The sequence below is a fragment of the Patiria miniata genome, unplaced genomic scaffold, assembly GCF_015706575.1.
Source record: "Patiria miniata isolate m_02_andy unplaced genomic scaffold, ASM1570657v1 HiC_scaffold_17, whole genome shotgun sequence".
In the NCBI taxonomy this organism is placed as follows: domain Eukaryota; kingdom Metazoa; phylum Echinodermata; class Asteroidea; order Valvatida; family Asterinidae; genus Patiria; species Patiria miniata.
The window spans coordinates 13,573,742-13,597,694 of record NW_024037055.1 but is presented as its reverse complement, the minus strand read 5'-3'; the positions used below and the strand labels follow the sequence as shown (position 1 = coordinate 13,597,694).

The 23,953-nt window shown below is 42.4% G+C and overlaps 2 protein-coding genes across 2 annotated transcripts in view; one reads left to right on the top strand and one right to left on the bottom strand.

The window, feature by feature from the left end:
- The window catches only part of LOC119724047, a 154,855-nt gene extending 148,680 nt beyond the window's left edge, over positions 1 to 6,175 (top strand). Inside the window, exons 126-132 of the mRNA XM_038194969.1 lie at positions 375 to 517; positions 858 to 1,097; positions 1,209 to 1,380; positions 1,975 to 2,197; positions 2,301 to 2,396; positions 2,815 to 3,391; positions 4,342 to 6,175. Coding sequence (XP_038050897.1) covers positions 375 to 517; positions 858 to 1,097; positions 1,209 to 1,380; positions 1,975 to 2,197; positions 2,301 to 2,396; positions 2,815 to 3,391; positions 4,342 to 4,422 — 1,532 coding nt within the window. The 3' untranslated portion in view covers positions 4,423 to 6,175. The remainder of the gene's footprint in view (positions 1 to 374; positions 518 to 857; positions 1,098 to 1,208; positions 1,381 to 1,974; positions 2,198 to 2,300; positions 2,397 to 2,814; positions 3,392 to 4,341) is intronic.
- Positions 6,176 to 14,990: 8,815 nt separating this feature from the next.
- LOC119723898 overlaps positions 14,991 to 23,953 on the bottom strand; it is a 67,283-nt gene continuing 58,320 nt past the window's right edge. The window contains exons 50-53 of the mRNA XM_038194801.1: positions 23,825 to 23,917; positions 18,876 to 19,207; positions 17,003 to 17,204; positions 14,991 to 16,608 (exon numbers count right to left, since the gene is read on the bottom strand). Of these exons, the coding sequence (XP_038050729.1) occupies positions 16,340 to 16,608; positions 17,003 to 17,204; positions 18,876 to 19,207; positions 23,825 to 23,917 (896 nt within the window). The 3' untranslated portion in view covers positions 14,991 to 16,339. The remainder of the gene's footprint in view (positions 16,609 to 17,002; positions 17,205 to 18,875; positions 19,208 to 23,824; positions 23,918 to 23,953) is intronic.

The following is a 23,953-nucleotide window of genomic DNA, read 5'->3' as shown; positions in this document are numbered from 1 at the left end:
TTGCAAAATATATGCATAAGGTTATGCTGTGAGAACAGCAAAAATAGCGCCACAGTATAAAAACAAACGAGCAATGTTTAAAAAGTCGAAGCTGACTCTTATACATATCGCAATTACCTCCATCTTAAACTTGAAGGTTTGCATGGTGGAACGTCTAAAGATGTAAGGTTATTTGCGGTAGCATCGTTTACTTAAATCTCATTTTTGACTGGGTGTGATTCTAGAAAGAGCCATTTTGTAACACGACGGTATATTTTGTTCGGCTTCAGGAGACTGCAGGACTAGTGGGGGACGATGGGCTATACAAAGTATCCTTAATCTTATCCATTTTGCAAGTCAAGTTATTTTTACATGCTTCTCATTCTTTTTCTCAGTGAGAGAAGTTCAGACCTTTGCTGAGATAGCGCCCCTGTCTACCACTGTCAACATTTCTATTGAAGTCAAACCTGTAAATGATAACCCGACCTTGTTCAGTGCACAGGATGGGAGCATTGTTGGAAATGGGCGGAATGCATTGGTAAGTTTATTAACAATAACTATATCATATCTATATGCAAGGCATGATCATATAACCATAAAACCATAACCGTATCCATAAATATTGTTGGAAATGGGTAGAATGCACTGGATAGTCAATCAACAATAACTATATGCAAAGCATGATCATATAACTATAAAACCATAACGATATCCATAAAAAAACCAATAGCAAAAGCATAACCATTACCTCAACCATCTTAACTATAAACGTTATATAAAATAGCACTCAATATGGGTAAATGTGTCATGAATTGTGTTTTGTGAAAGACTGTTGCAATTTTTCAGATGGTATTTGTTTTGCTTTGTCTTTGTGGCAGCTGATAGTTGAGCAGAACACCGGGTCCAACGTCGCCTACAAGGATCTGACGCTTGTGCTTGGAGCCTATGACCCTGACATCAACGATAACCTGACCATTGTAACTCAGCCTCCATCGTATGGAACCCTGGAAGAGACACACCAGTCGGAAGAAGTACCCTCAACCCAGAACTGCAGTGAGCCTTCTGTTGACAGCGAAGAGCCAAGCATCCCTTGTGAACTTAAGGTACCGCATGACGGGGTAAGTAAAGACACATTATTATAAGCTTTATTTGTATTTTTTCTGAGTCAAGAACCCTTGAAAGTATTCAACTAGCCCCTTACATTTCACTGTGATGTTTGTCGCTTCCAGGAGGACATGAGTTGGACAACATCAACGTACACGTATGCTCCAAACCCTAACTACCACGGCAGGGATAGTTTCCTTGTCTTGGCGGAGGACCTGTCTGGAGCCATGTCTCAGCTACTGGAGGTACAGATTGCCGTGCTTACCAACCCTTGCATCCATGAAGGCACCTGCAGAGGTGGGTTGCTTACCAAACTAATGCCCAATTGGACATCAACGGGCAAGAGCTTGAAAGGATCGTTAAAAAAACAAACTAGTAACATTCTCTATTGGAAACAAAACTAGCAGTAGACTATCACTGAGTTTAAAGGTAAGAAGACACTATCACATTTCCTTCTTTTCATTGGAGTAATGTTCTATTGAGAACTTTTGTTATCGTGAAGATGTTTAGCTTTTGCACAAAATAATGAACATGTTTGTCCCCCTTCCATCTGGTAAGGAGCATTGAACTCATAGTCTGCGGGAAAATCTGCAGGATATGGGTTCCAGTCTTGCCTGGGGTTATGGTGTGTGTGTGTTCTTGGCAAAGGCACTTTGTCACTCATTGCTTCTCTCCACCCAGTAATTAATGGGTACCTGTGAGGGTAAAAATGGTTATTGTGGTTGATTTCAGCTGCTTTGCACAAAAATGGCAGCATCCAGCTGTATACTCCCTCAGGGAGTTGAGGTTGTCTATGGAATGTTTCTTTGGCCCAATGAGCTTAATGATTAAGCGTCAATAATGGTAAATACATATGTTAATAAATTCATCATTATTATTATTTTTTTACAGGTCCTACTGAAGACCCTAATTGTACCTCCCCAGCAAGAAGCAGCAGCTTTGAGTCCTACTTCTGTGCCTGTCAGCCCGGCTGGGTGGGCGACATCTGCCAGACTGATTACGATGAGTGTCAGTCCACACCGTGTGAATACCCATACGTCTGCTACGATCACCTCGATGGATTTGCGTGTGCGTGTCCGTTGACTGACCCAGTGTGCGACGACCTGCATTGGACGTCAGTATTCAATACCGTTTGATATTTCTGCATTATTTAGTCACATAACACATTAGTCATTGAGACTCGTATTCGTCACTGTCTTTCTTTTATACTTCTGTAGAGCTAAGGTAGCCCTTGGTGTGGTGTGCAGTCTTCTTATCCTGTTCATCATTGCTGCTGTGGTTTTCATTGTGTACAAGAGGCATCACACCAAAAAGTAAGCAATACGCAAAAAACGTAAACAAATAAAGTAAAATACTTAATGCTAGTGATTATGTTTATCAGAGGGACAAAATGGAAAAGTTTATGTTGTGACTCCTAAACAGTTAGCTTCGTGACTCATCTTCACAGTTTGGGTCATGTAATGTATGAGTCAGTGACAGATCCAGGTTTAAATCAAGAGAGGGTTTAGCTGACAAAACGTGTTGTTCTGCACAACTTTACTTATATGTGGCCCGAGAGGGTGCTTTAGACCCCCTTAAACCCCCTCCCCATAGATCCGACACTGTAGGCATAAAATGAATTAAATTGTGCAATTCCACTCTGAGATTACTTCATAGGCTGATTAAAACAAAATGATAACCCCAAATTGAGAAGTTGAGTTCCTCAAAAAGTGTTAACAATTTGACACACAGATGGAAGGCAATGGCTGAGCCTCATGATGGCAGCGCCTCCAATCTTGCTGTTGATGCTTCCATGTTTGCTGTCGGCACTGGTGAGTTCAAAGATGCCGGTAGTGATGACGAGGACCAGCCTAGTACCAGCAATGCAGCAAGCTCATCACCCCAAGAGAGGCCCAAGTCTGCAAGTTCTGATAGCACTTCTTCCAAGAAGTCCAGTAAAAAGGCAGCCAAAAGGCCTTGGTCTGGCCTCAGGCGTTCCAACGCTGTTGAAGATGCTTCTCTTGTAGCTGGAGCAGCTTCCCCTTTAGAAGGCGAAAGTCCTGCTGGGACTTCCACACCTGATGTCCCTGGTCCCTCTGAGAGCCCTGCCTTTGCTGATAAGTGGGCTGACCCAATCTTGTCTTCTCAGAGCTGGGGAAGTCTCCAGGATGATGCCAGTTCTGCTTGCAAGGGCATAACATCCAAAGAAGCTGCCAAATGGGACGAGCCGAGTCAGAAGGATGTTGAGGCTGGTGAAGAGGAGGAGATGCTGGATTTGCCGAAGTCTCCATTCTCCTGCAACGAGGATGATGTCGGACAAAAGAAAAGGGTAAGTACCTTTACTTGGCAAGTGAAAACACACTTTTCGAATTAACAAAATCCCCTGGCTTGTTAACCTTGAGTAAAGGGCTTTAAAAATCCTGACAAGGATAGGAATTAATTTTTTTTTAATGTTGACAAAATGACTTTAAAACGTCATGATTGAGCTTAGCAATCGTTAACTGAAACTCAACCAATAGATTACAAAGGAAGATGGCCCAGATACCTCAGTAACCTCAATTTTCTGTTTGTTGCCAATATGATTTAAGTGAGAGTTCAAACTTTAACCATTATATTTTCAATTACCAGCACCCTAGCATCAGAACCGTGTTTTACACATGTTGGCGATGGAATCCAGTTATGAGACCCCACAAACTGTGCATAAGAGTTTTAGGGTTTTTTTCAAATTTGTATTTTCAACTGAGATATAAGTTCAACAGGTTAGTTGTAATGCACCCTTTTGCAGATTTTGGTCAATTGTGTTGCTTCAAACATACAAATAATGCATAAAAAGGCCAATGATCCTAAGTGCCTGTAAGGCTTTTTCACACTAGAGAGAATTTTGAGGTGGCACCGGGGCAACGGTGAAAACATGAGATTGTTTCAGCTCCGGTGCGAACTCAACCACGCTTGGGACCACCCACTTGCAATAAACTTGGTATCTCTATTAAGTCTTTTAACTTCAAAGTAACACTGTGTTTATTGAAACAATTTATATGGAAAACCTTGGGTTGTAAGTAAAAAAAAAGATCAAAAACAAATTATGTTTTTATTCAAATGACAAGAATTGTATATATTGCATTATGATGACATTTCATGAATTTAACTATTGTCAAAATGATTGAAGCTGCATTTGGATGAATGGTGCCCAGCATTTTCTGCTTCAAATGGTGAACATCAGAACTGTTGTTAAAATTATTTAAACTGGAAGTAAATGTTGCAACTGTGTTTTCTCCACAGCCTTCCGTGCAATCCGGTATGAGCTCCACACACGACAGCTACACTGACCTACTTAGGGAAATCGACGACTCGGTGGTGTAAACGAGTCAGCAAATTCACCATCTGTATGCCTATATGCTCTCTTGGTAATTTTTGTCCATTGGCAAACCTAAAAACAGAACAACTTTTATTACAGTATGAATTAATCCCTCCACAAAACTTCTGATCATTCATCTGAAATCCCAAATGTTGATGAAAGCAAGTGTGGTAGCATATTTTTTATACTGTGATCTTGTGGACAATGAAACATCTTGAATTCCGTTCATCATGGAGTATGTAACAGGAAACTCAATGAGACTATACTATAATACTTTGCTTAAATACCAAACATAATAGTGAGAGTAGTTTGTGTGTCAAAGTAATGTACTTGATGATATAAAAACAAATCCAAAACCCACATGACTTTAAATTTGCTATCCAGTCAGAAATTTGCAATGTCAGTTTGCCAAGTTTGAGAAGAGCATGTGAAGAAAGCCCTACAAAATCAAAGGTTTGCCTTGCAACAGAGTTACACACCAGACAAAGAATCATGGAATGGAATGCTTTTTCCCTGCTTTTTAATTGTTTTTTTTATCTTTGCTTCCGATTTTACCCAGAACCTAGTCAGTAGCTGTTTATTAAAAGAGATTAGAAGTGCATTTGGCTTTAAAATATTAGCATTTTCTGATGGATATAAGTATTTTCCGTGATATGCAAAATTAGTGGTTTTAAAAACGTTTGAATTTGATTAAAAAGCTAAAATACCTGTTAATATATATTAATCTATTCACTAACTGGTTTTTTTTTAATCATAAATTAAAGCGAAATGATAACACAAGCCAACCCATATTACTGCGCTAGTGATAAGACTGGAAACATTATCTGATGCACTATTGTAAACACAGTCAAGTGAATAAATAAAATAGCCAAATAGCAAAATATAAAAGTAAATACAATGAAATCACACTGATTCAGATTACCAGACAATGAAGCACCTTGGCAGCAATGCTTGGATTTCTGCGGACTTTGGCCTCCAATTATCTGTTCACAAACTGTATACTGAAAATTATCAGGTTTTTTTTTAACTATAAAGACACACAAAATCGTATGGTTGTTAACTAATCACTTCAATCCCGATTAGTTGTGTAGTTAATGCGTTGCACAAATCATCCGTGATTTTGTAATCATGAGAGAGTACCTTTTTCAGAATTGTTTCCAGAAACCTATTACACTAAATTTTAACTAATGCTTCATGAAACTCAGATGTGTAAGTAGAAGTTGTAATGGAGTGATTCACAAGTCAGAAATAATAAACAGAATTAAAAATGTGGGGTTTTTTTGCCGATTCAAGGAACAACAATTCAATGAATCTTAATAAGCAGATTATTAAAATTTTCAACTCATTAGATATATTTTTTTTGGAGAACTCTGAAAATGCCTCTTCATTTTTTTTTCTCGATGTTAAGCATAGGTTTCTAGCCATCGCACAGAAATGATGGCAAATTCCTCTTTTCCCCAAAGATGACGGCATTTAGACGCAATGATTTCACAGGATGCATGATCTCACTTGCAATCAAGATCCATTACCCTCAATTTATATACATAACGGGGCACAAACAATGCCGAAACAATGCATTAGTCACATTTCAGTTGAATAGCTTACTTAAAATTGGATGACTTGTGATGACATCATTACAGCTCTCTGCATGTGAAGTGAATACAAAAATTAATGTTACCCGGTTGAATTGTTGACCAAATTGTATAAGATTTACTGTACCGTAGATAATAAACTTTCCTTTCTTGAGCATGCATTTTATTTGTGAAGTATGTTGAATTATTTATCCAGCCCAAATCGCGTCGAAGAATGGATAAGCAATATTTTGTACACTGCGATGAGAGGAAGTCGAAATTGCTCAGTCCTTTTTATTGCTAGAAGTTCAAGTTTAAATAGACATCATTTCCGAAGTATATAGCCATTCCACTAGCAGTCAATTAGCCACCAGTATAGTCATTTTATCCACCAGTATAGTCATTTTATCCACCACTGGTTGACACGACGGCTGAGTGAGAAAATGTCACAGACGCTGATTTCGGGCGCAATTCAAAACATGACTCGGCAACTTTTGAATTGAAATCGAGATCCTAGAACATTGTTTTCACGGAATATGCAACATTTACTGAGCTAAAACTTCCTCAGGTTAGTTGTTAAGCACCCTCTGTTCTTTAAAATAAAGTGGGGCAAAAGGCGTAAACAGAAAATTTAGCTGTAACAGGCAATCTTGGTGCGATTTGTTCAATTCATTGTAGTGAATGGGGGTTAACAGAATGTTTACATGTCAAATCAAAAACCTTTTGTTCCCTTTGGGGGCGTGTCACACTTTTTTTTCACTACAACGGGGCACACCTTGCATATGAACAAAAACACAACAATCTAATAACCCAATTTTTTGGTTTTAAACAATAAATAGGCGAACCTATAAAGCTCGTTAATGTTTCCATGGAATTTTAACCGATATAACGAAAAGAGTGATTTCACATAAAAGGCCAATTTTATGTAGTTTTTGGTCTGAAATCAGTGAAATAAAAGTTCATTCTACTTTAATTAAAGGTATCTGTAAAGGTATCTCTGTTCATTTTGACAACTGAAATTGACACAAATTTTGATTGTTTACTAAAATTTACTCATTTTCTGGTTTTGTTTCCCCTTCATATTTTTAAATACTTTGTAATCCATCCTATAGTGCCCCTTTTATGTGCCGGATTTGTTTGTTTCTAATTTTAGTGAAACAAAATGGATTTTAATCATTGCCTGTTTTTTTATTGTTAAATGTTCTCCCTCTTCTTGCATAAAAGCGAAATACAATGTGGAAGTTTTCAGGTTAATTTACTGCTTATACTGCTAAGGCACAATTCAGAAGAAAAAAAAGTGGCATAAGTTTGGATTAAGTTTGTAGGCCATATTATCTTGTGATTTCTGTTTTCCCAACCCCCAAATTATGAAAGTTGTCCCCAACCCTTAAAGAGAAAGTTTGTCAAAAATTGTGTTACAACAGGTCATTATCAACACAAGTTTTTTATGTATTGCAAACAATCTTGATAAATGACTCTCCTTTGGTGCTTTTTTCGCCATATTTTTTTTGCAATGGACGCCCCGCCCGCAAAAGGTCAGAGTAAAAAAGGCTTTCAATATTGCACATTCTTATTTTGGCTCAAAAACCAATACCCGAAAACAGTCTACTATGTGTAGAAAAAATGCATCAAGTGGATTTGGGTGTATAGCGTTTCATTATTAATGCCTGAAATGTTCAAAGAATGTACCCACTATTGCGAATGGGAGATGATTTTTGACCATAAGCCAACTGACTATAAGGAAAATCGACGAAACAAAGAAAATTCTTTGATTCGAATGTTTTACCCAGCACGATATGTGACAGAGGCGTACACCTTCATCACCCTAGATACCCCCCCCCCCATCACCCTAGATATCTCAAAATAATTCCTGAGATTCTGGTCACACAATGACTAACACAAAAGAGGGGAGGCGGTTCCTTTGTCACATATCGTGCCACTTAAATTGTGTTCGAATGCCATTTGAATCAAAGTCTCTCCACCTTTTGAGTCGTTTCTCCGCCTTAAACTATACGTCCCTCCCGCAACTAGTCAAGTATAGACAAATCCGGGCACGAGCCCCCCTTCATACGGAGACACCATTGAGCACGCTATTGTACAAAGTAACAGCCCAGAGTAAAGGATTGTCTAAACAATAGCTAGCACAATGCTATTACCATTGAAGGGGGCCTTCTTGATTGGTCTATACAATGAACAAAGAGTGTCGATTCGTATTAAAGCCCAAGTCCATCATTTGCAACTATCCAAAAAAGTAACCGGCGTAATCATTGTTGAAAAACATACTGGTTGAAAGATAGTAAGGGGACTAAACTCCCTGTGAAATTATCCTTTCTGGCAAGCTCTCATTTTGAAGAAATCAACGAAAGAAGGCATTTGCAACGGTGCTTCTTAAGAAGCACCGTAGGAAAATCTAAATTAGTTGTTCGTTTGTTATTCGGCGCAGCGCGCACAAGCATTGGAACGACGCACAGTTGGAACGACGCACAGCGCGCGCGGTTGCTATAATTCGTTGGATCAGTGCGCAACCTCGCGTAAAGCTACAATTCAAAACAATTCGAAACATGATTTAGCAACTTTCGATTTTAAATTGAGATCCTAGAAACCTGTTTTTCTCGGAATATGAAGCTGAAACTGAGCTGAAACTTCATCAAGTAAGTTGTTCAGTATCCTTCATTAGATTTTGAACACTTTTGTTGCTTCAAACGAACAAAATGCACTAATTACAAATGATGGACTATAGCTTTAATGCTTTGGGCTATGAGATGAATTCGATCCATTGTTCAGTGTTGGTTAGCTGTGTAAAAGCTTTACTCCTGGCCTCTGCATTATGTACTTGCACCTTTACTGAATCTTATTGTTGACCCTTCGGATGGGCGCTTAATTTGTTTTCCAATTGATCACGATGCACAAAATTTATTGTACTAGAAATACTGGGAATTGTAAATTTAAAACACTGTACAGATAGGTTTTACAGAATTTTCTTCATTATTACGCTTTTCAACGAAAACAAAACATCTCTGAACTGGAATAAAAGAGTAATTAATTAGTCTTAACGGCTGTTTCAAACCTTGCAGAGTCATGACCGTGATGACGCGCAGGTCACAGGTCACGCAAAATCCAACCAATCAGAGCATGAATTCATCAGAGTATCCCAGCGTCCTGTTTGCAGGGCGGGTGTACGAGCTAAGCATAGTCCCAACCTCGTCCCCAGGGTGTCGAACAGTACGCACCCATCACTACCTGCTCTCTCACCCTGGTATTGGATCATTTGCATGTGGACGATTTTTGAACACGTATGCAAATGAGGAACAGTCTTGTGCCTGGATATGCGTTACGTTAGCGTTTGTTTTTGTATTCGGTGTCTGGGGTAAAAACAGAGTCAATGCGTCGCAGCGTGAGCACGGGGTGATTTACGAAAACACGATTTTTCAAATTAAACTGTTACGATCTAATCGAGACAACATGCAGCATCAAATTTCATATTATATGAGCAAATTGGAAAGGAAATTAGTATTTTCGAGAGAAGGCGTGGACGAATGCTCGCAAAAACATGTACTGCACGTTGTGAATAATAGCACCAAGTACACGATAAAAATCCATTACTAGCCAATTGAGGTATCGAATCAGGATACAGGAAGAAAGTTTCCTATCCAGGGCTTACTATTGGAAACTCGGTTGGAAATGAAGTGAGCATTGGGGACGAGGTTGGTTTAGTCCCTATATCCAAGCCTCGAGTGCATGTATATTTTGGTCGCCCCTAGCCCTATCCGGTTCGTTAGTGACTTTGTCATACACACGCGCGCGCATCCATAATACCCATTGGATATAAACACTCCAGTTGCGTAAACGTCCGGTTCCAATGGTTCTAATATTACTTATAGCCCTTAGCTAGAGGTATGTTGATGTTGTCATCAGTACCTCTAGAGGCGACTATTAGGGCAGCAGCGAAAGAGGGCGCTTATTTACCACTTTTGAGAGCCCCGTGGACGGGACACACGGCGTGCACGTACTGTACTGGTTTGCGCTCGAAGTACGCACGATGTACGACTACCTGAATTTGCCAAAGCAATTAGCCACAGGCTAATCCTAGTCTATGTAATAGACGCTCGTTGAAGACGAGCGAACTCTAGACCTTGCAGCTGTATACTGGCAAAAAGAACTAGAAAAAAATCCAAGGCTTGCTTCATTACGCAAGATTCTCTGTATGAATTCCAGGTACTTCCATTTGGTTTACACTCTGTTTTTATCCCTTTGGTTATTCCGGTCTTAAATTATTAAAATATTTGGGCATATGGTTCTGAGCAGCGAAGGGATTAAAACTGATACTGACAGAGTAAAAGTCGTCAAAAATTATCCTACACGGAGAAGAAAGATCATTTCTTGGATTTGTAGGGTATTACCGTAAATGTATCAAGGACTACTGTAGGATTGCAGAACCTCTCACAAACTTGACTAGAAAAGATGTGCCATTCATTTGGGGTGAAGTTGCCGAACTGCATTTGAGACTCTCAAACAACACCTTGTTGAAGAACCTATTTTAGCGTTTCCCCAGATTTGACGGTACGAGATTTTACCTCCAACTGATTTATCTGGAAAAGAATTTGGCTTTGTTCTAGCCCATGCGATAAAGAAAGGGTCATGACCTATGGTGGTTGTAGACTCAATCCAATTTGTATGGTTGCTCACTTTAATCTTTTATTTTCCAGCACAAACAATTCAGTGTACAGGTATATGGGCACCAGTGGGCACGGAGATGAGTTATATTAGCAGTATAGTTTACTGGATGATCTGGTAACAGTTGTACAGCCAAGACAGTTGAACAACGAAATTTGTAGTTGAAGACAGATGAACAGTTGAACACAGTTGTACAAACAGTTGTAAGCAGTTGTACAAACAGTCAAACACCCTCCCGATAACACCTCGAACAGCTTCGGTGATTATCCCTCCTATTTAATGTGAGCTTTAATTAAAAGGGAAAATATATAGGGAGAATAAACAATGAGGTCATCAAGAGTAATTGCCATAATTATCATCCCTAAACTAGACTATCAGTAAGGTGAAACAACACAAAATATACAAATGAGAACCAGGTAATAACGGCGATCAGATGAGTCCATGTCCCTACAATAACCTGTATAATAACAGACTGCATCAAAACATGCCGTAAAGCCCATCTAAAAGTCCCAATATTTTTCCAATATGTACATTTACGCCCCCAAATCTATATCCCTCGGTCAAATAACAATTTACGGAATAATGCCCAACCCAACCGAGTATCTCTGAAACCCTATTTGTGTATGAAAATGCTGGTTTCGAACCCTAAAAATCAATTTTAGCGGTGGAGTCAGCCGCGCGGTCGGGGCAGAAAGTGCGCCCTTAAACGAATGCACGAAACTGAAGCGCGACCTCAAGCAAGAGGCAGTGCAGCTGCAACATGGCCGCCCCCAAATTTCAAAAAGAAATTTGCAAACTGGTATTGCAATTACAAAAACTTCAAAACTTTTAGGTTAACTTCAAACACTGGAAAATGCAGTTTACACGGAACAACAGGTTTGCTACTCTCACGCACGCACTCATCAGTTCCTAATGCCACAGAGCCTAAAGGGAATGGGGATCTGGGTGAGTAAAACCTTGGTCAAACTGGAAGTATCACCTTCGTCATACTTGGCTAGTTTTATGAGCCGGGCAACAGGACGCTTGTAGACTCTGTTGTTCACTTGAACGTTGACCACCCTTACTCGCTTGTCTTCGCTGGGAAAGACTTGAGTAACAGTACCCACTGGCCACTGCGACCTTGATAGCTGAGGTTCTGCTATCATAACAACATCCCCCTCCGACACGTTCTCCTCTTCCCTTTGCCACTTCTGGCGGGTTTGAAGGCTAGGAAGATAGGACCTAATGAAGTGACGCCAAAATTGATCGGCTAGCACTTGGCTGTGCCGCCAACTCCTGTGACCCCTCAGTTCGCTCTCGTCATAGACTACCATTGGCAGCACTGGATCCCGTCTTCTCATCAGGAGCTTATTTGGAGTAACCGGATCCACGTCGGCTATCTCAGATGAAGCGTATCCAAGCGGTTTTGAATTTAGGATGCCTTCGACCTCCACTAGCACGGTACGTAACACAGCATTTGTTACTGTCCTATCTCCTAGTACAGCCTTCAGTGCCCCTTTGGCTGCCCTGACCTCCCGCTCCCAGGTACCCCCAAAATGGGGTGCGTTGGGGGGATTGAATTTGAACTTGACTTGATACTTGGCAAGTCGCTGGACAATATCTGGTTCCATTGCCTTCAAGGTCTGCTCGACTTCTGCATTGGCCCCCTTGAAGTTGGTTCCACAGTCACTTAGAAGTTCAAACGGAACTCCTCTGCGGGAGGCAAAGCGCCTGTAGGCCATCAGGAAGTGATCTACATCAAGGCTCTCGAGAAGATCGAGATGCACGGCACGAGTGGTCATGCACTTAAAAAGCAACCCCACCCTTTTTCCTGTCTTCGCCCAATTTTAACTTTCATGGGCCCAAAACAGTCCATTCCTAGGGAGTAGAAAGGTGGTTTTTCCCAAACGCAACTTGCACTCTGGCAGATCACCCAAACGTGGGACCTTGGGTGTTCCTCGCCAGCGACGGCATCCGGGACAAGCATGCAGGATTCCCTTGACCACACTGCGTCCCCTCAGGATCCAAAATCGGCGTCGCAAATGGGCAAACACCTGTTCGGTTCCAGCTTGATGACTGAGACAGGCATCAGCGTCCTTTATCAGGAGTTTTGTCACAGGATGATGTGGGTCAAGTACAACTGGATGAGGCTCAATAGAAATTGAGTCGTTTTTTGGCTGCCCTTCTGAGCCGACCTCCAACTCTGATCAATTTGTCAGCTGGGTCAAGTTCAGGCGCCAATTCCAGCAGACGACTATTTCGAGAAAGCTCCCTATTGGATGAAAGTGCAGTGACTTCCTCCTTGAAGGTGTCCTTCTGTGCCTGTCGTAGCAGTAAGATCTCGATCTCACGGCGGTGATCTGGAGTTAAGGTACCATCGAGCAACTGGTCATCTGCGTATCGCTGCTGACCAACCGCGCTTACCAACTCTCCCCAACTGGGAAAGGCTTTGAAATCAACGTCTACCTCTGAAGTAGGAACTGTGAGTCCACAGAAGACACTCCTTATTTCTTTTTGTTCTACCGATGAGTTGACACGAGTTTGGGCCAAGACACTTGCACTGTCTTTCTGCCATTCTTCTTGTGGATCCAGAAGCCACTTTGGGCCCTCAGTCCACCTTGAGCCTTCTCCCAGCTTGCAAACTGGTAAAGCCGCAGGTTATATCATCAGCCGGATTGTCCTCACTCCGCACGTAGCGCCACTCAATGTCATCAGTCAATGTTTGTATCTCAGCTATGCGGGTTCCAACAAATACCTTGAAACGGCATGACTCTGACTGAATCCAGCTGAGTACTGTGGTTGAGTCGCTCCACATCAGATTGTACCGGATCTCAACTGTCAGGGCTTCGAGGACAACTTGACAAATTTGAAGTGAACGGTGCAATATCCCCCAGTGGTTCAAACTGACTGGCAAGGACCCTGAGAGCGATGCGCTTAGTCAGCACCTGGTTGTCTGGAACCTTCGCTGGGTGATGCAACTCATCAGTCTTCCAGTCCCAACATAATCCCAGAGCTGGTTCCGGATCGCCTTCTTGTAGACCCAGGGACAATGACTGCACCTGACGAGTTGAGCATGCCTCCACAGGAAGACCTTGAAGTGGTTTGGGCATACTTCACCATCTGAAATCCTACTTCTTGTAGGCATTTGCGCGTGCCAAGAACAAGTTCGGTTGCTTCTTGTTCGCTATCTCGGCTGGCCAGTTGGTTGTCCACATACGTCTCTTTCTCTACTGTATACTGAACCTGTGGATACTGCTCGACCCGGTCCCTGGCAGCTTTTGGAAGGGCGAATGCTGCACAGCAGGGACTGCATGCAGCCCTGAAAGGCAGCACCATCCACTCAAAGACAACCCACTTGTCAAGTTGGTCATCTTTCCAAAGAAATCGGAACATTCGCCGCTCTTCAGGAAGAAGTTTGACTTGGTGAAACATGGCGGTAATATCGCCCAACACTGCCACCTTACCCTGACGAAAACGCAAGAGAACATCCAAGAGCGATGGACCTAAAGTTGGACCAGCAAGCAATTCATGGTTGAGGCTCTGTCCACCACACTCAAACGAGCAATTGAAAACGAGACGGTTTTTTCCACTGCTGTGCACAACATGACATGGAATGTACCAACCCTGTTACTGGTCCGCCGACAAATCATCCACCGGTCCTAGGTTCCTCACTTGTCCCTGGTCCCATCCAGCATGTTTCAAATTACCCCATTCGAACCACAGTGTAGTATATACTGTACATGTATGATATTAGGAGTCAAACACCACATTTTGTCAATTAGCCTCTGCACTGTACGTCCACTTTGTTTACTTGCACACTTTGCTATGGGGCTACAAAACCGTGGTCCCCACCATGCAGGCTCCCATAAGAAAGCACACATGTAAACAAGGGCGTCAATTGCTTCTAAAAAGACCAAAGACCAAGACCCCGCGAAGACCATGAGATTTAAAAATATCTTGAAAATTGTACCAAAAACGTAGGAAATGTGACGCCAAATTCAAATTTCGTCTTCCGAGCTTCATCCCTCACCGATTGACGCCCATGCATGTAAACAAAGTGTACATCAGTGCAAAATTCCATCTTATGAATAGATTCAGCGCGGTACCCAATGCTACATGTACATCTTTTTCGAACCAGGCAACTGATCCCGTAAGTTCGGTGGTCGAGTGGTGAGAAGTCTGCACCAGAAAGCAGGAGGTCTTTGGTTCAAGTCCTACCCGTGTGATTTTTTTTTCACTTCGGGGGTAACACACATAGTATACAGTATTTTCAGGCAAAACCTAATATTGAATTTACTTAAATGAAAAAAACAAAAAGAAACTAATGACACAAATGACACAGACGTGAACCTCAGTTCATTGCTTAGTTTATAATTATAGCCTTTATTTGATCACTATGTGTGTTAACTTCAGCAACTGCAGACACAAGCAAGGTAATTTTGAAGGCTTTTAAGTGTATTATAGAGTGTGACGTCGGCTTGTTCTGGTTCACTTGCGCGCTGATGTCTTCACACACTTCAGCTGTGCACGTGGAACAGAATACGCAGCACACTTCGGTACTTTATAGCTATAGATTTAGACAACTTAAAGCGTGATATGGCATGCGTTCTTGATACACTCGCGATCGCTGCGCCGCATACGAAAAGTAGGCTGTAGTAAAGCTTATCACAGTATAGAGCTCGCAGCAGCGCGGCGAGGTACCGGTACCGCACAATTAATGTGTACACTAGTATTCTCGTTCACATCGTTTTTCAACCTTTCCAACAATAACTGGCTGCAGCTGTAAAGCGTTACAGTTAAACGAAGTCACTTAAGATAGTGTCTGATACTTTGGTAGTTAAATCTACAGGTCTTTAGTACAGAAGGAAATAAAACAAACAAACAAACAAGTCTATGTAGAGCCGCGTCTTGAACAAGCAACACTCTCTCTAAAATGCAAAACTGTTTTCATTGTCGTCACGTGCACGGCACACTTAATTCACTATCTAAGCAAAATGTGGCAATTTCTACCAAATTTCAGTAACCCAAATGAGGGTCATTTTGATTTATTAATTCACTAATTACTACAGTGCCAAATTCATGATTGGTGCGCCAAATAGAACTTAGTCTTAAAGCGGAAAAAAAAAATGAATAAAACCCAAAATTTATACGGGCTAGTAAAACTTTAAACGGGCTAGTAAAACTTTGAACCGGTTAGTAAAATCTGCAGTTAGCTAGCAATAAAGTTAGCGCAAGGTCTGTTTTATTGGACGCTTACAAATTTTAGACAATTTCTTTCCCAAAAGTTAAAGAAAAGTTTAATTCGAGAATTAAAGGTTTTAGCATACAAGTATGGCAATTTGTAAAAGTCTTAGGTGCCTCACTGGATTGATTTGCCTGGCTGCAATTGTCTGTCTGCCATATTCCGTCTCTGTATCAGGATCCCAGAATATGTTTCTTACACGGCTGGGAATGTCAAATGTCCTGTGAACACATTACTGTGACAGAAAGACAATGTTGAATAATAAATTCACCTCAGATTTATCAAGGGAAAAGCAGTTGCAAACTACGTGAAGCAGACTAACATGTGTACTTTTAAACTTGATTAATTATTCAAATGAATGTTCTACTTTGCATGTGTGTTACTTTGTTTTCAAACAATATAGGACTACAATATAACAAAGTTAAGCACCATTTCCATCTTGACGTTGTAAATCCTTTACACACTAATGATCTTATTGACTGTCCGTGACAAGCCAGCTGCGCTGATGGCCGTCAGCGTCAAGTGGTAGTCGGTGTAGGGAGCCAGCGGTGAGACACGCATACCAGTCTCCATGGTCTCCACCCACTGCATGATATCACTACCTCCTGGGATGGTACCCAGAGATACCTCATAGACCAAGGAGGAGGAAGGGGAGGAGTACAAGCCATCCCAGGAAAGATCAACCGTCCCTTCACCACGCCAAAAATATTTGATCAGGCTTGAGGCTGTTTCATCAATCAAGAAATGTCAAGAAGCATCAATCAATTTAGGAGACACACAGCAAATCAAAAGGTAAGTAGTGGTCACGTGAGGTGGGTGGATGGATAATTAAGTTAACCATGAAGGGATGAGCATATGGTACATGGGAATAATGGTACCTCACAGTCGGACCATGTTTGCAACTAGAAGGGGTAGCAATCAAGAGGTATAAAGTTTAGGGGCATAAATTCCTTATGACTGGGTGGTTTCAAATTGGGTGGAGGACAAGTCTGGTTGGTTGTGTTTTTTTTGTCTATTTAGCCCCCTCCCACCTTTTTTCCCATAAAATAAACTTAACAGATGTATATTCTGATCAAATTTAGTAAGTTAATCCAAAAAAACACTGCTAAAGATACATACCTCCTACGACAGGCTCTGCAGACTCCACGGTGAAGTTGCTTGTGATAGCCTGGCTGGTTAAACCAGCATGATTGACGGCTCTGACTGACAGGCTATATGGCGCATCATCAACCAGGCTAAGACCTGACCAATCAAGGTGGGTCTCTGATGTGGATCCACACGGTCTCCAGGAGGTGAATGCGTTCGGTCCACTAAGAAAGCACTGGGAAGAAGGGAAATAGCCATAAGTAAAGAGAATATCAATTTCAGCTTCTCATTTATTGGAGTCAGTTTCCATCCTCCCTTGTTACTGTCTACGACACCAACACACTATGAGAATCCCTCGCACAGCTGTTTGCTTAGAAAAAGTCACAATTTGAGTTGAGATAAATTAATGATTTCGTAACTTTACATACAGGTGACTCAAGGTCTGAGGGGCAATTCCAGCGTCGCTCACGTTACAATTATATGCCATCATGAGACTTCTTTGACCTCTCACTGCTTCAAAGGTATTTGATCAAGCTGAATCAAACCAGCCGTACAACAACCTTGGGGTAAGGGGTACTCAAAAATGGAAAGATAAATTCAATCCATTCATTAACTTTTTGAAAACATGTGTTTTGTTCGTTGGTTTTCACTCACGTTACAAAAAAAAAACATGGAAAATTGTCCAACAATTTTGTTATTAAAGTCTCCCCAAACTGTAGTCTGCAAAACAGAAGTAACATTATTTTACCTTTCATTCAACCCATAGCTAGATATAAAAACCCATTTTGATTCAAATAAGTGTGTATTTTAGATGCAAGTGACATAAGATTACGAGGAGGTTCCGTCACTCACGTTACTTCCTCTTCATGGTTTCTAACACAGCATAAAATCTGAATTTGATGAACTGCAACATTATGAAACTCTTTCTTAAAATACATGAACCTTTCTCTCTGCAAACACTCTCAATAACAGTCACATTTTGCATGTTAAATCCAGGTGCAAAACTGACTACCAAAAATCAACGATTTTAGCACAAAAAAGAGGGTTTTTTACCCCAGATCACACTTAACTACATTCCATTTCATTGGCACACAACTCAAATAAAAGATCTTGTTGTTCCCTTTAATTTAATAATAATAATTAACATTTATATAGCTCTTAATACGCAGTGTTTCTAAGCGCTTTACAAAAAGTAAACATACGTAAGTATATAGTACCAAAATATACAGGTATTAACAAAGCATGTAATACAATGTAGTGTAACAACTAAAAGTGTCAAATGTGTCTAACTTGACTTTTTTTAAATCTGGTTTTGAAAATTTGCGATTAAATGGCCCTAACCCTATTTGACAACAAATTTGATGTTGTGAGGCTTGTAGTTTGGAAAATTTCGTACAGTTTCAACTTTCCAGCCGTGTCCACTTTTTCATGGAATTGCCCTGCAGAGGATCAAGTTGCTTGTGCCCTCAAGCAGAACATTTTGAGATATCTTCTCTCTATTGGCAAGTACATGTATGTGTAAATACGAATATGTAGAGACAGCAAAATGCATGACATAAGCAGAAGAATAAGCGGAAATAATGTTGCCATACATACATACACACATAAACGTGTGTTCACCGTCGATCGTGGACGTCTTATTGTCCCTCTTTTGTTTGTACCCTAACTTTTTAGGAAGACTCGCATAGGTTTTGTACACGACCCCAATTGCGGACGTATGTTGGGAATCGTTGACGATATTGTTTCTCTTTTGTTCGCTGGTATTTTTTGTCCACGGTTTAAAAAGATGAACACGCACAGTAGTACTGTGTATCTGTAGGCATTTAAAGACTTTGCTGTGCTGTGCTGTGCTGTGCCTTGCATTAACTATTCTGACAGGTGTTATTTGCACAATTGTTGCACTTACCTCATAGGACTGAATTCCAAATGGATCCATGAATCCATCCCAAGATCCCTGGAGAGCATCCCTCTGTGACTGGTACCCGTCACGTGTTTCATGCTGAGTCTCTGACAGTGTCTTGACATTGACTACAGCTCCCGCTGAGCTTGGGGGCACCGTTACTATGGTAACACCATCTGATGATTTCCATGACGACTTCTCAGCATGATTGTAGCATGTAACGGAGACGTACAGTCGCTGGCCTTCAACCATAGCGTGGGTCAGGCTGGTGGTGACAGTGGAAGTGTCGTTAGGAGACGATGAGCTTGGTAGGATGTCATCAAGTCCAGGTTCTGATCCTGGGAGAAAATAAAAAGCAGGAAACATTTTGTTTTCAATTCCTGCGATTCACAATGCAGTGCGCCACCAAGAGTTTGCAATGGAGAGTCCTTTTTTTTTCAATTTTACGGTCGAAAAAAACATGGCCCATTTGAATGAGTGTTAGTAGACAACTTGAGCTAATATGTTTAAGATTGAAACATAGCGTTCTGCCGTCCTACAATGGAAGGGCGTCACTGGTCCTCATCCAGCTCTTAAATCTCCTACGTGATGGCTCCAAGCGCCACACCCTGGCAAACCGCTTCAGCAGGCGGGCTAAACCACGTGAGGGGGTGGTGTTTACACTGCACCACAGGGCGGAAGAGCGGCGGAGCAGCCAACGGCCAGGACGGAAGGGTCTCTAAATGGACTCAACGGCCAAGTGTACAGACCGAGGGCGATCCACACCGTAATTTGTGGTATCCGGCTGGTGGTCAGGAGCTCGGAGAGGAGATGGGCGCCGCTGAGCTGTCTCAAGCCCACTGAAAGGACATGATGAAGAAGAAGCTAAGAATCACCATGCCGGATCGGTCGAGGCCCGGATCACCAACGACCGCGCGTCCCACTGAATCACTCCAGGATGGGCGTGATAAGTGGGATACTGGAGTGACAAAACTCATAAAGTTGCCAACAAAAGGGACAACTATCGGAACGTGGAACGTTCGCACCCTATATGCCTGTGGGAAAATCCATGAGCTGACCCATGAGCTAAACCGCTATCGCTGGGACATCATAGGGCTCTGCTAGGTCAGATGGACTGGCTTTGGTGAAACCGCTACAGAAGAGGGACACAAGATTTGGTTCTCGGGAGAGGAAAGGAAACACCAACATGGGGTGGCATTCATCGTAAGGAAGGAAATCTCCGGTAGTGTCATCAGTTGTACTCCCGTTTCCAACAGACTCATCTCCATCCGTATCTCAGCAAGGCCACACAACATGACCATCATTCAAGTGTACGCCCCAACCTCAGACTACGATGACGAGAAAGTTCAGGAGTTCTATAAGCAGCTGGATGCCATCATAGCAAAAGTCCCAAAGAAAGACATACTCATAGTACAAGGAGACTGGAACGCCAAAGTAGGACCACATGCATATGAGAACTGGACAGGGACAGTTGGGCGATTTGGCATTGGGAAACTAACGACAGAGGCCTCAGGTTGCTAGAGTTTGCCAACAGTCACCGCCTCACCTTGGCCAACACTCTCCACCCTCACAAGCTGTCTAGAACTGCTACATGGCACTCACCAAACGGACAAACACACAACCAAATCGACTTCATACTGGTTCCACAACGCTTTAAATCTAGCGTTAACAAGGCGAAAACGAGAACTTTCCCCGGCGCTGACATCGGCAGCGACCATGACCTTGTGCTGGCGACCTTCAAGCTGAAGCTAAAAGTCAAGCACCGCCCCAAGAGCCCCCGTATCCGCTTTGACCTGGAGAAATTCAAGGACCCAGAAATAGCTGTGGTGTTCCAGGCCCAGGTGGGAGGGAAATTCGCAGCCCTCAACCTGCTAGACATAGAAGTAGACACCCTCGCCAATGACATCAAAGAAGTTCTACTTACAACAGCCGAAGAGGTGCTGGGGAGGAAGCGCCAGAAAATCCAGCCATGGGTCACAAACGAGTTCTTGGACCTATGCGATAAAAGAAGAGCGCTAAAGGGACAGAAGCATATAAGTGAGCAAGCAAGAGCACAACATAAGCAAGTACACAGAGAGGTCAGGAAGAAGATGAGAGCAGCCAAAGAGGAATGGATCGAGGAGCAGTGCGACGCCATTTAGAAAGGGATGAAAGCAGGGAACAGTAAACAGGCAAATAACACTCTCAAAGCCCTGACCAAGACTAGCCAGCCGAGAGCAGCTGTCATCGATGATAAAGATGGCAATTTACTGACAGATAGTGACGAAGTCTTAAAGAGGTTGACAGAGTACTGCAGTGGCTTTTACAACTACGAATCCCACCCAGACGCCTCTATACTGCAAGCCAACCAGACTCCCGCAGAAAGCGAAGACAGTCCACCAGTGATGAAGGAGGAGGTAGAAGCAGCAGTACGGGCCCTGAAAGCGGGCAAGTCACCCGGAGTGGACAACGTACCCTCCGAACTGCTGAGAAGCGGAGGTGAAGAAACAGTAAAGGCCCTAACAGCTCTCTGCCAGATGATCAACAGAGTGGACTCAATCGCTAGCGATACCCCTACCAAAGAAGGGCAACCTCAGGCAGTGCCAAAACTACTATACAGGACCATAAGCCTGATCAGCCACCCCAGCAAGGTGATGCTCCGCGTCATCTTTAACGGATTAAAAACGAAGGCTGAGGAAATACTGTCGGAAGAGCAGGCGGGTTTCAGAGCAGGACGGAGTACAGTGGAACAGATCTTCAACTGCAGAGTAATCACTGAAAAACACCTTCAGCACCAACGCGACCTCTTCCACAACTTCATCGACTTCAAGAAGGCCTTTGACAGAGTTTGGCATGATGGCCTCTGGAATGTACTCAGAAGCTTCAATGTCGAAGAAGCTCTTGTACAAGTCATCCAGGCCCTCTATAAACACTCCAGCTGTGCAGTTCTTCTGAACAACCAAATGGGAGAATTCTTCCAGACAACCATTGATGTCAGACAGAGGTGTTCACTCTCCCCCGTTCTCTTTAATGTTTTTCTGGAAAGAATCATGCAGATGACCCTCCATGACCATCGCACCTCCATCTCCATCGGTGGCAGGCCCGTCTGCAATCTTCATTTTGCAGACGACATAGACCTGATGGGGGCAGCAACAACGAACTGCAAGACCTGACGAACAGACTGGTTGCAAGCGCCAACGCGTACGGCATGGAAGTCAGCACAGAGAAATCCAAGGTTATGGTGAACAGCTTGGACAACACCAGTGCTAACATCACCATCAACGGTGAACCGTTAAAGGAAGTGTCCAGCTTCAAATACTTGGGAGCAACCCTGTCAAAGGATGGCACCTGCAAAGCAGAAATCTGTACCCGAATTGCAATAGCCACTGCAGCAATGGCCAGACTCGAGAGGGTATGGAAGAGCAACATCAGCTTCCCCACCAAGTACAGGCTCTTCAAATCTCTGGTACTCTCCACCCTACTGTATGGGTGTGAGGCATGGACACTGCTGGCTGAGTCAGAAAGACGAATTCAGGCATTCGAAACGAAATGCCTGAGGAAGTTGCTCCGCATTTCATACTTGGAGCACAAGACCAATGAGTTTGTGAGGAACAAGGCCGAGAGTCTTGTTGGTCCCAAGGAACCTCTTCTTGGCACCATGAAGCGACGGAAGCTTAAGTGGTTTGGCCACGTCACGCGGCATAACAGTCTTTGCAAGACTATCATGCAGGGCACTGTCGAGGGAGGACGAAGGCGAGGACGACAACGGAAGAGCTGGGCAGACAATGTCAAGGAATGGACAAACATGAACATGTCAGAACTCCTAGTGCAGGCCGCTGACAGAACAGCATAGAGAAGGACTTTAGTTTCTTCTGACCTCGGGTCCCCCCAACGACGGCAACAGTCAAGGGAAACATGACATGACCGTCACAAACCTATGCAGCGCCATCAATAGTTGATAAAACCCAAACAGAAGCAGTGCTGCGGTCTTTGTAAACTTTGTAAACCAAGCACATGTGGTATTCATGCTTCAAACAAACTGTAGGTGGCGCTATATGAGTTAAATATTTATTTTATCAGCTCCGTTACAGACACTTTCTTTAGTCGATAACGGTAATAAAATAAGAATGATAATGGATTGGGTTTATAATGTTAAAAGCCCCTCTATTCACTGATTATTATTCTATGTTTATACTTTAAAAGCTCTCATTTGAATTTACTTGGCTCCACATTCATTCAGATATTGTCATTTCCATCAAAAAAGGTGTGACTGGTATTTCTTTTGCATTTTTTCCTATGCTACAACACTGAAATTGAATGTTGATAAAATGGTTAAAATTTCTCTAAAGATGGCGCCGTGAATGCTGATTATAGTTGCCGTGCAACATAATGATCACATCCCATGGAATTAATTCAACATTCATGTTTTTTTCCACATTTTTCAAAGTAGACACAAAAGTAGGCCCAAAGTAGACACAAAAGCCCCAGTCACACATTTACAGTTTGGAGCGATTGGGCCACGGATGACCAAGGTTCTCCTACGACTAGTCAAGAATACAGCTTTAGCAGAACCCTAGCACATCCGGGCATATTTGTAGGACATTCGTAGTGAATTCGTAGAGATTTCTAACACAAATGAGATACAAATCTCCAAAAATATGTACGAATAGCCACGAGTAATACTACGAATCAGTACGGTTGTCCTACGGACGTCTCCCGGTTGCACTACGGATTGATTTTCATGACGTTTAACCACGGAAATTGTCAACAGTTTTAAACTTCCGCAACCTCGCCATGAATACCGGAAGAAGATGACGGATAAGCATGGATGTACTTATAAGGATAAATATGGTACGTACTCCCACGGTTTATCACAAATTTCAAACCGTGGAGATCCGTAGCTCCAAAACGTAAATGTGTGACTGGGGCTTTACTGAAGAATGACCCACGTAGACTTCAACTGAGAGATAACTTACCAACTGCCCATTCACAGTGATCGATTCCACTCTCGGGATCAGATGCCGACCAACTGAAGATCAGAGAAGAATCATCCGCACTGAAGTCAACATCTGTCAGGGGGAGAAATGGAATAACATGTTCTTCCA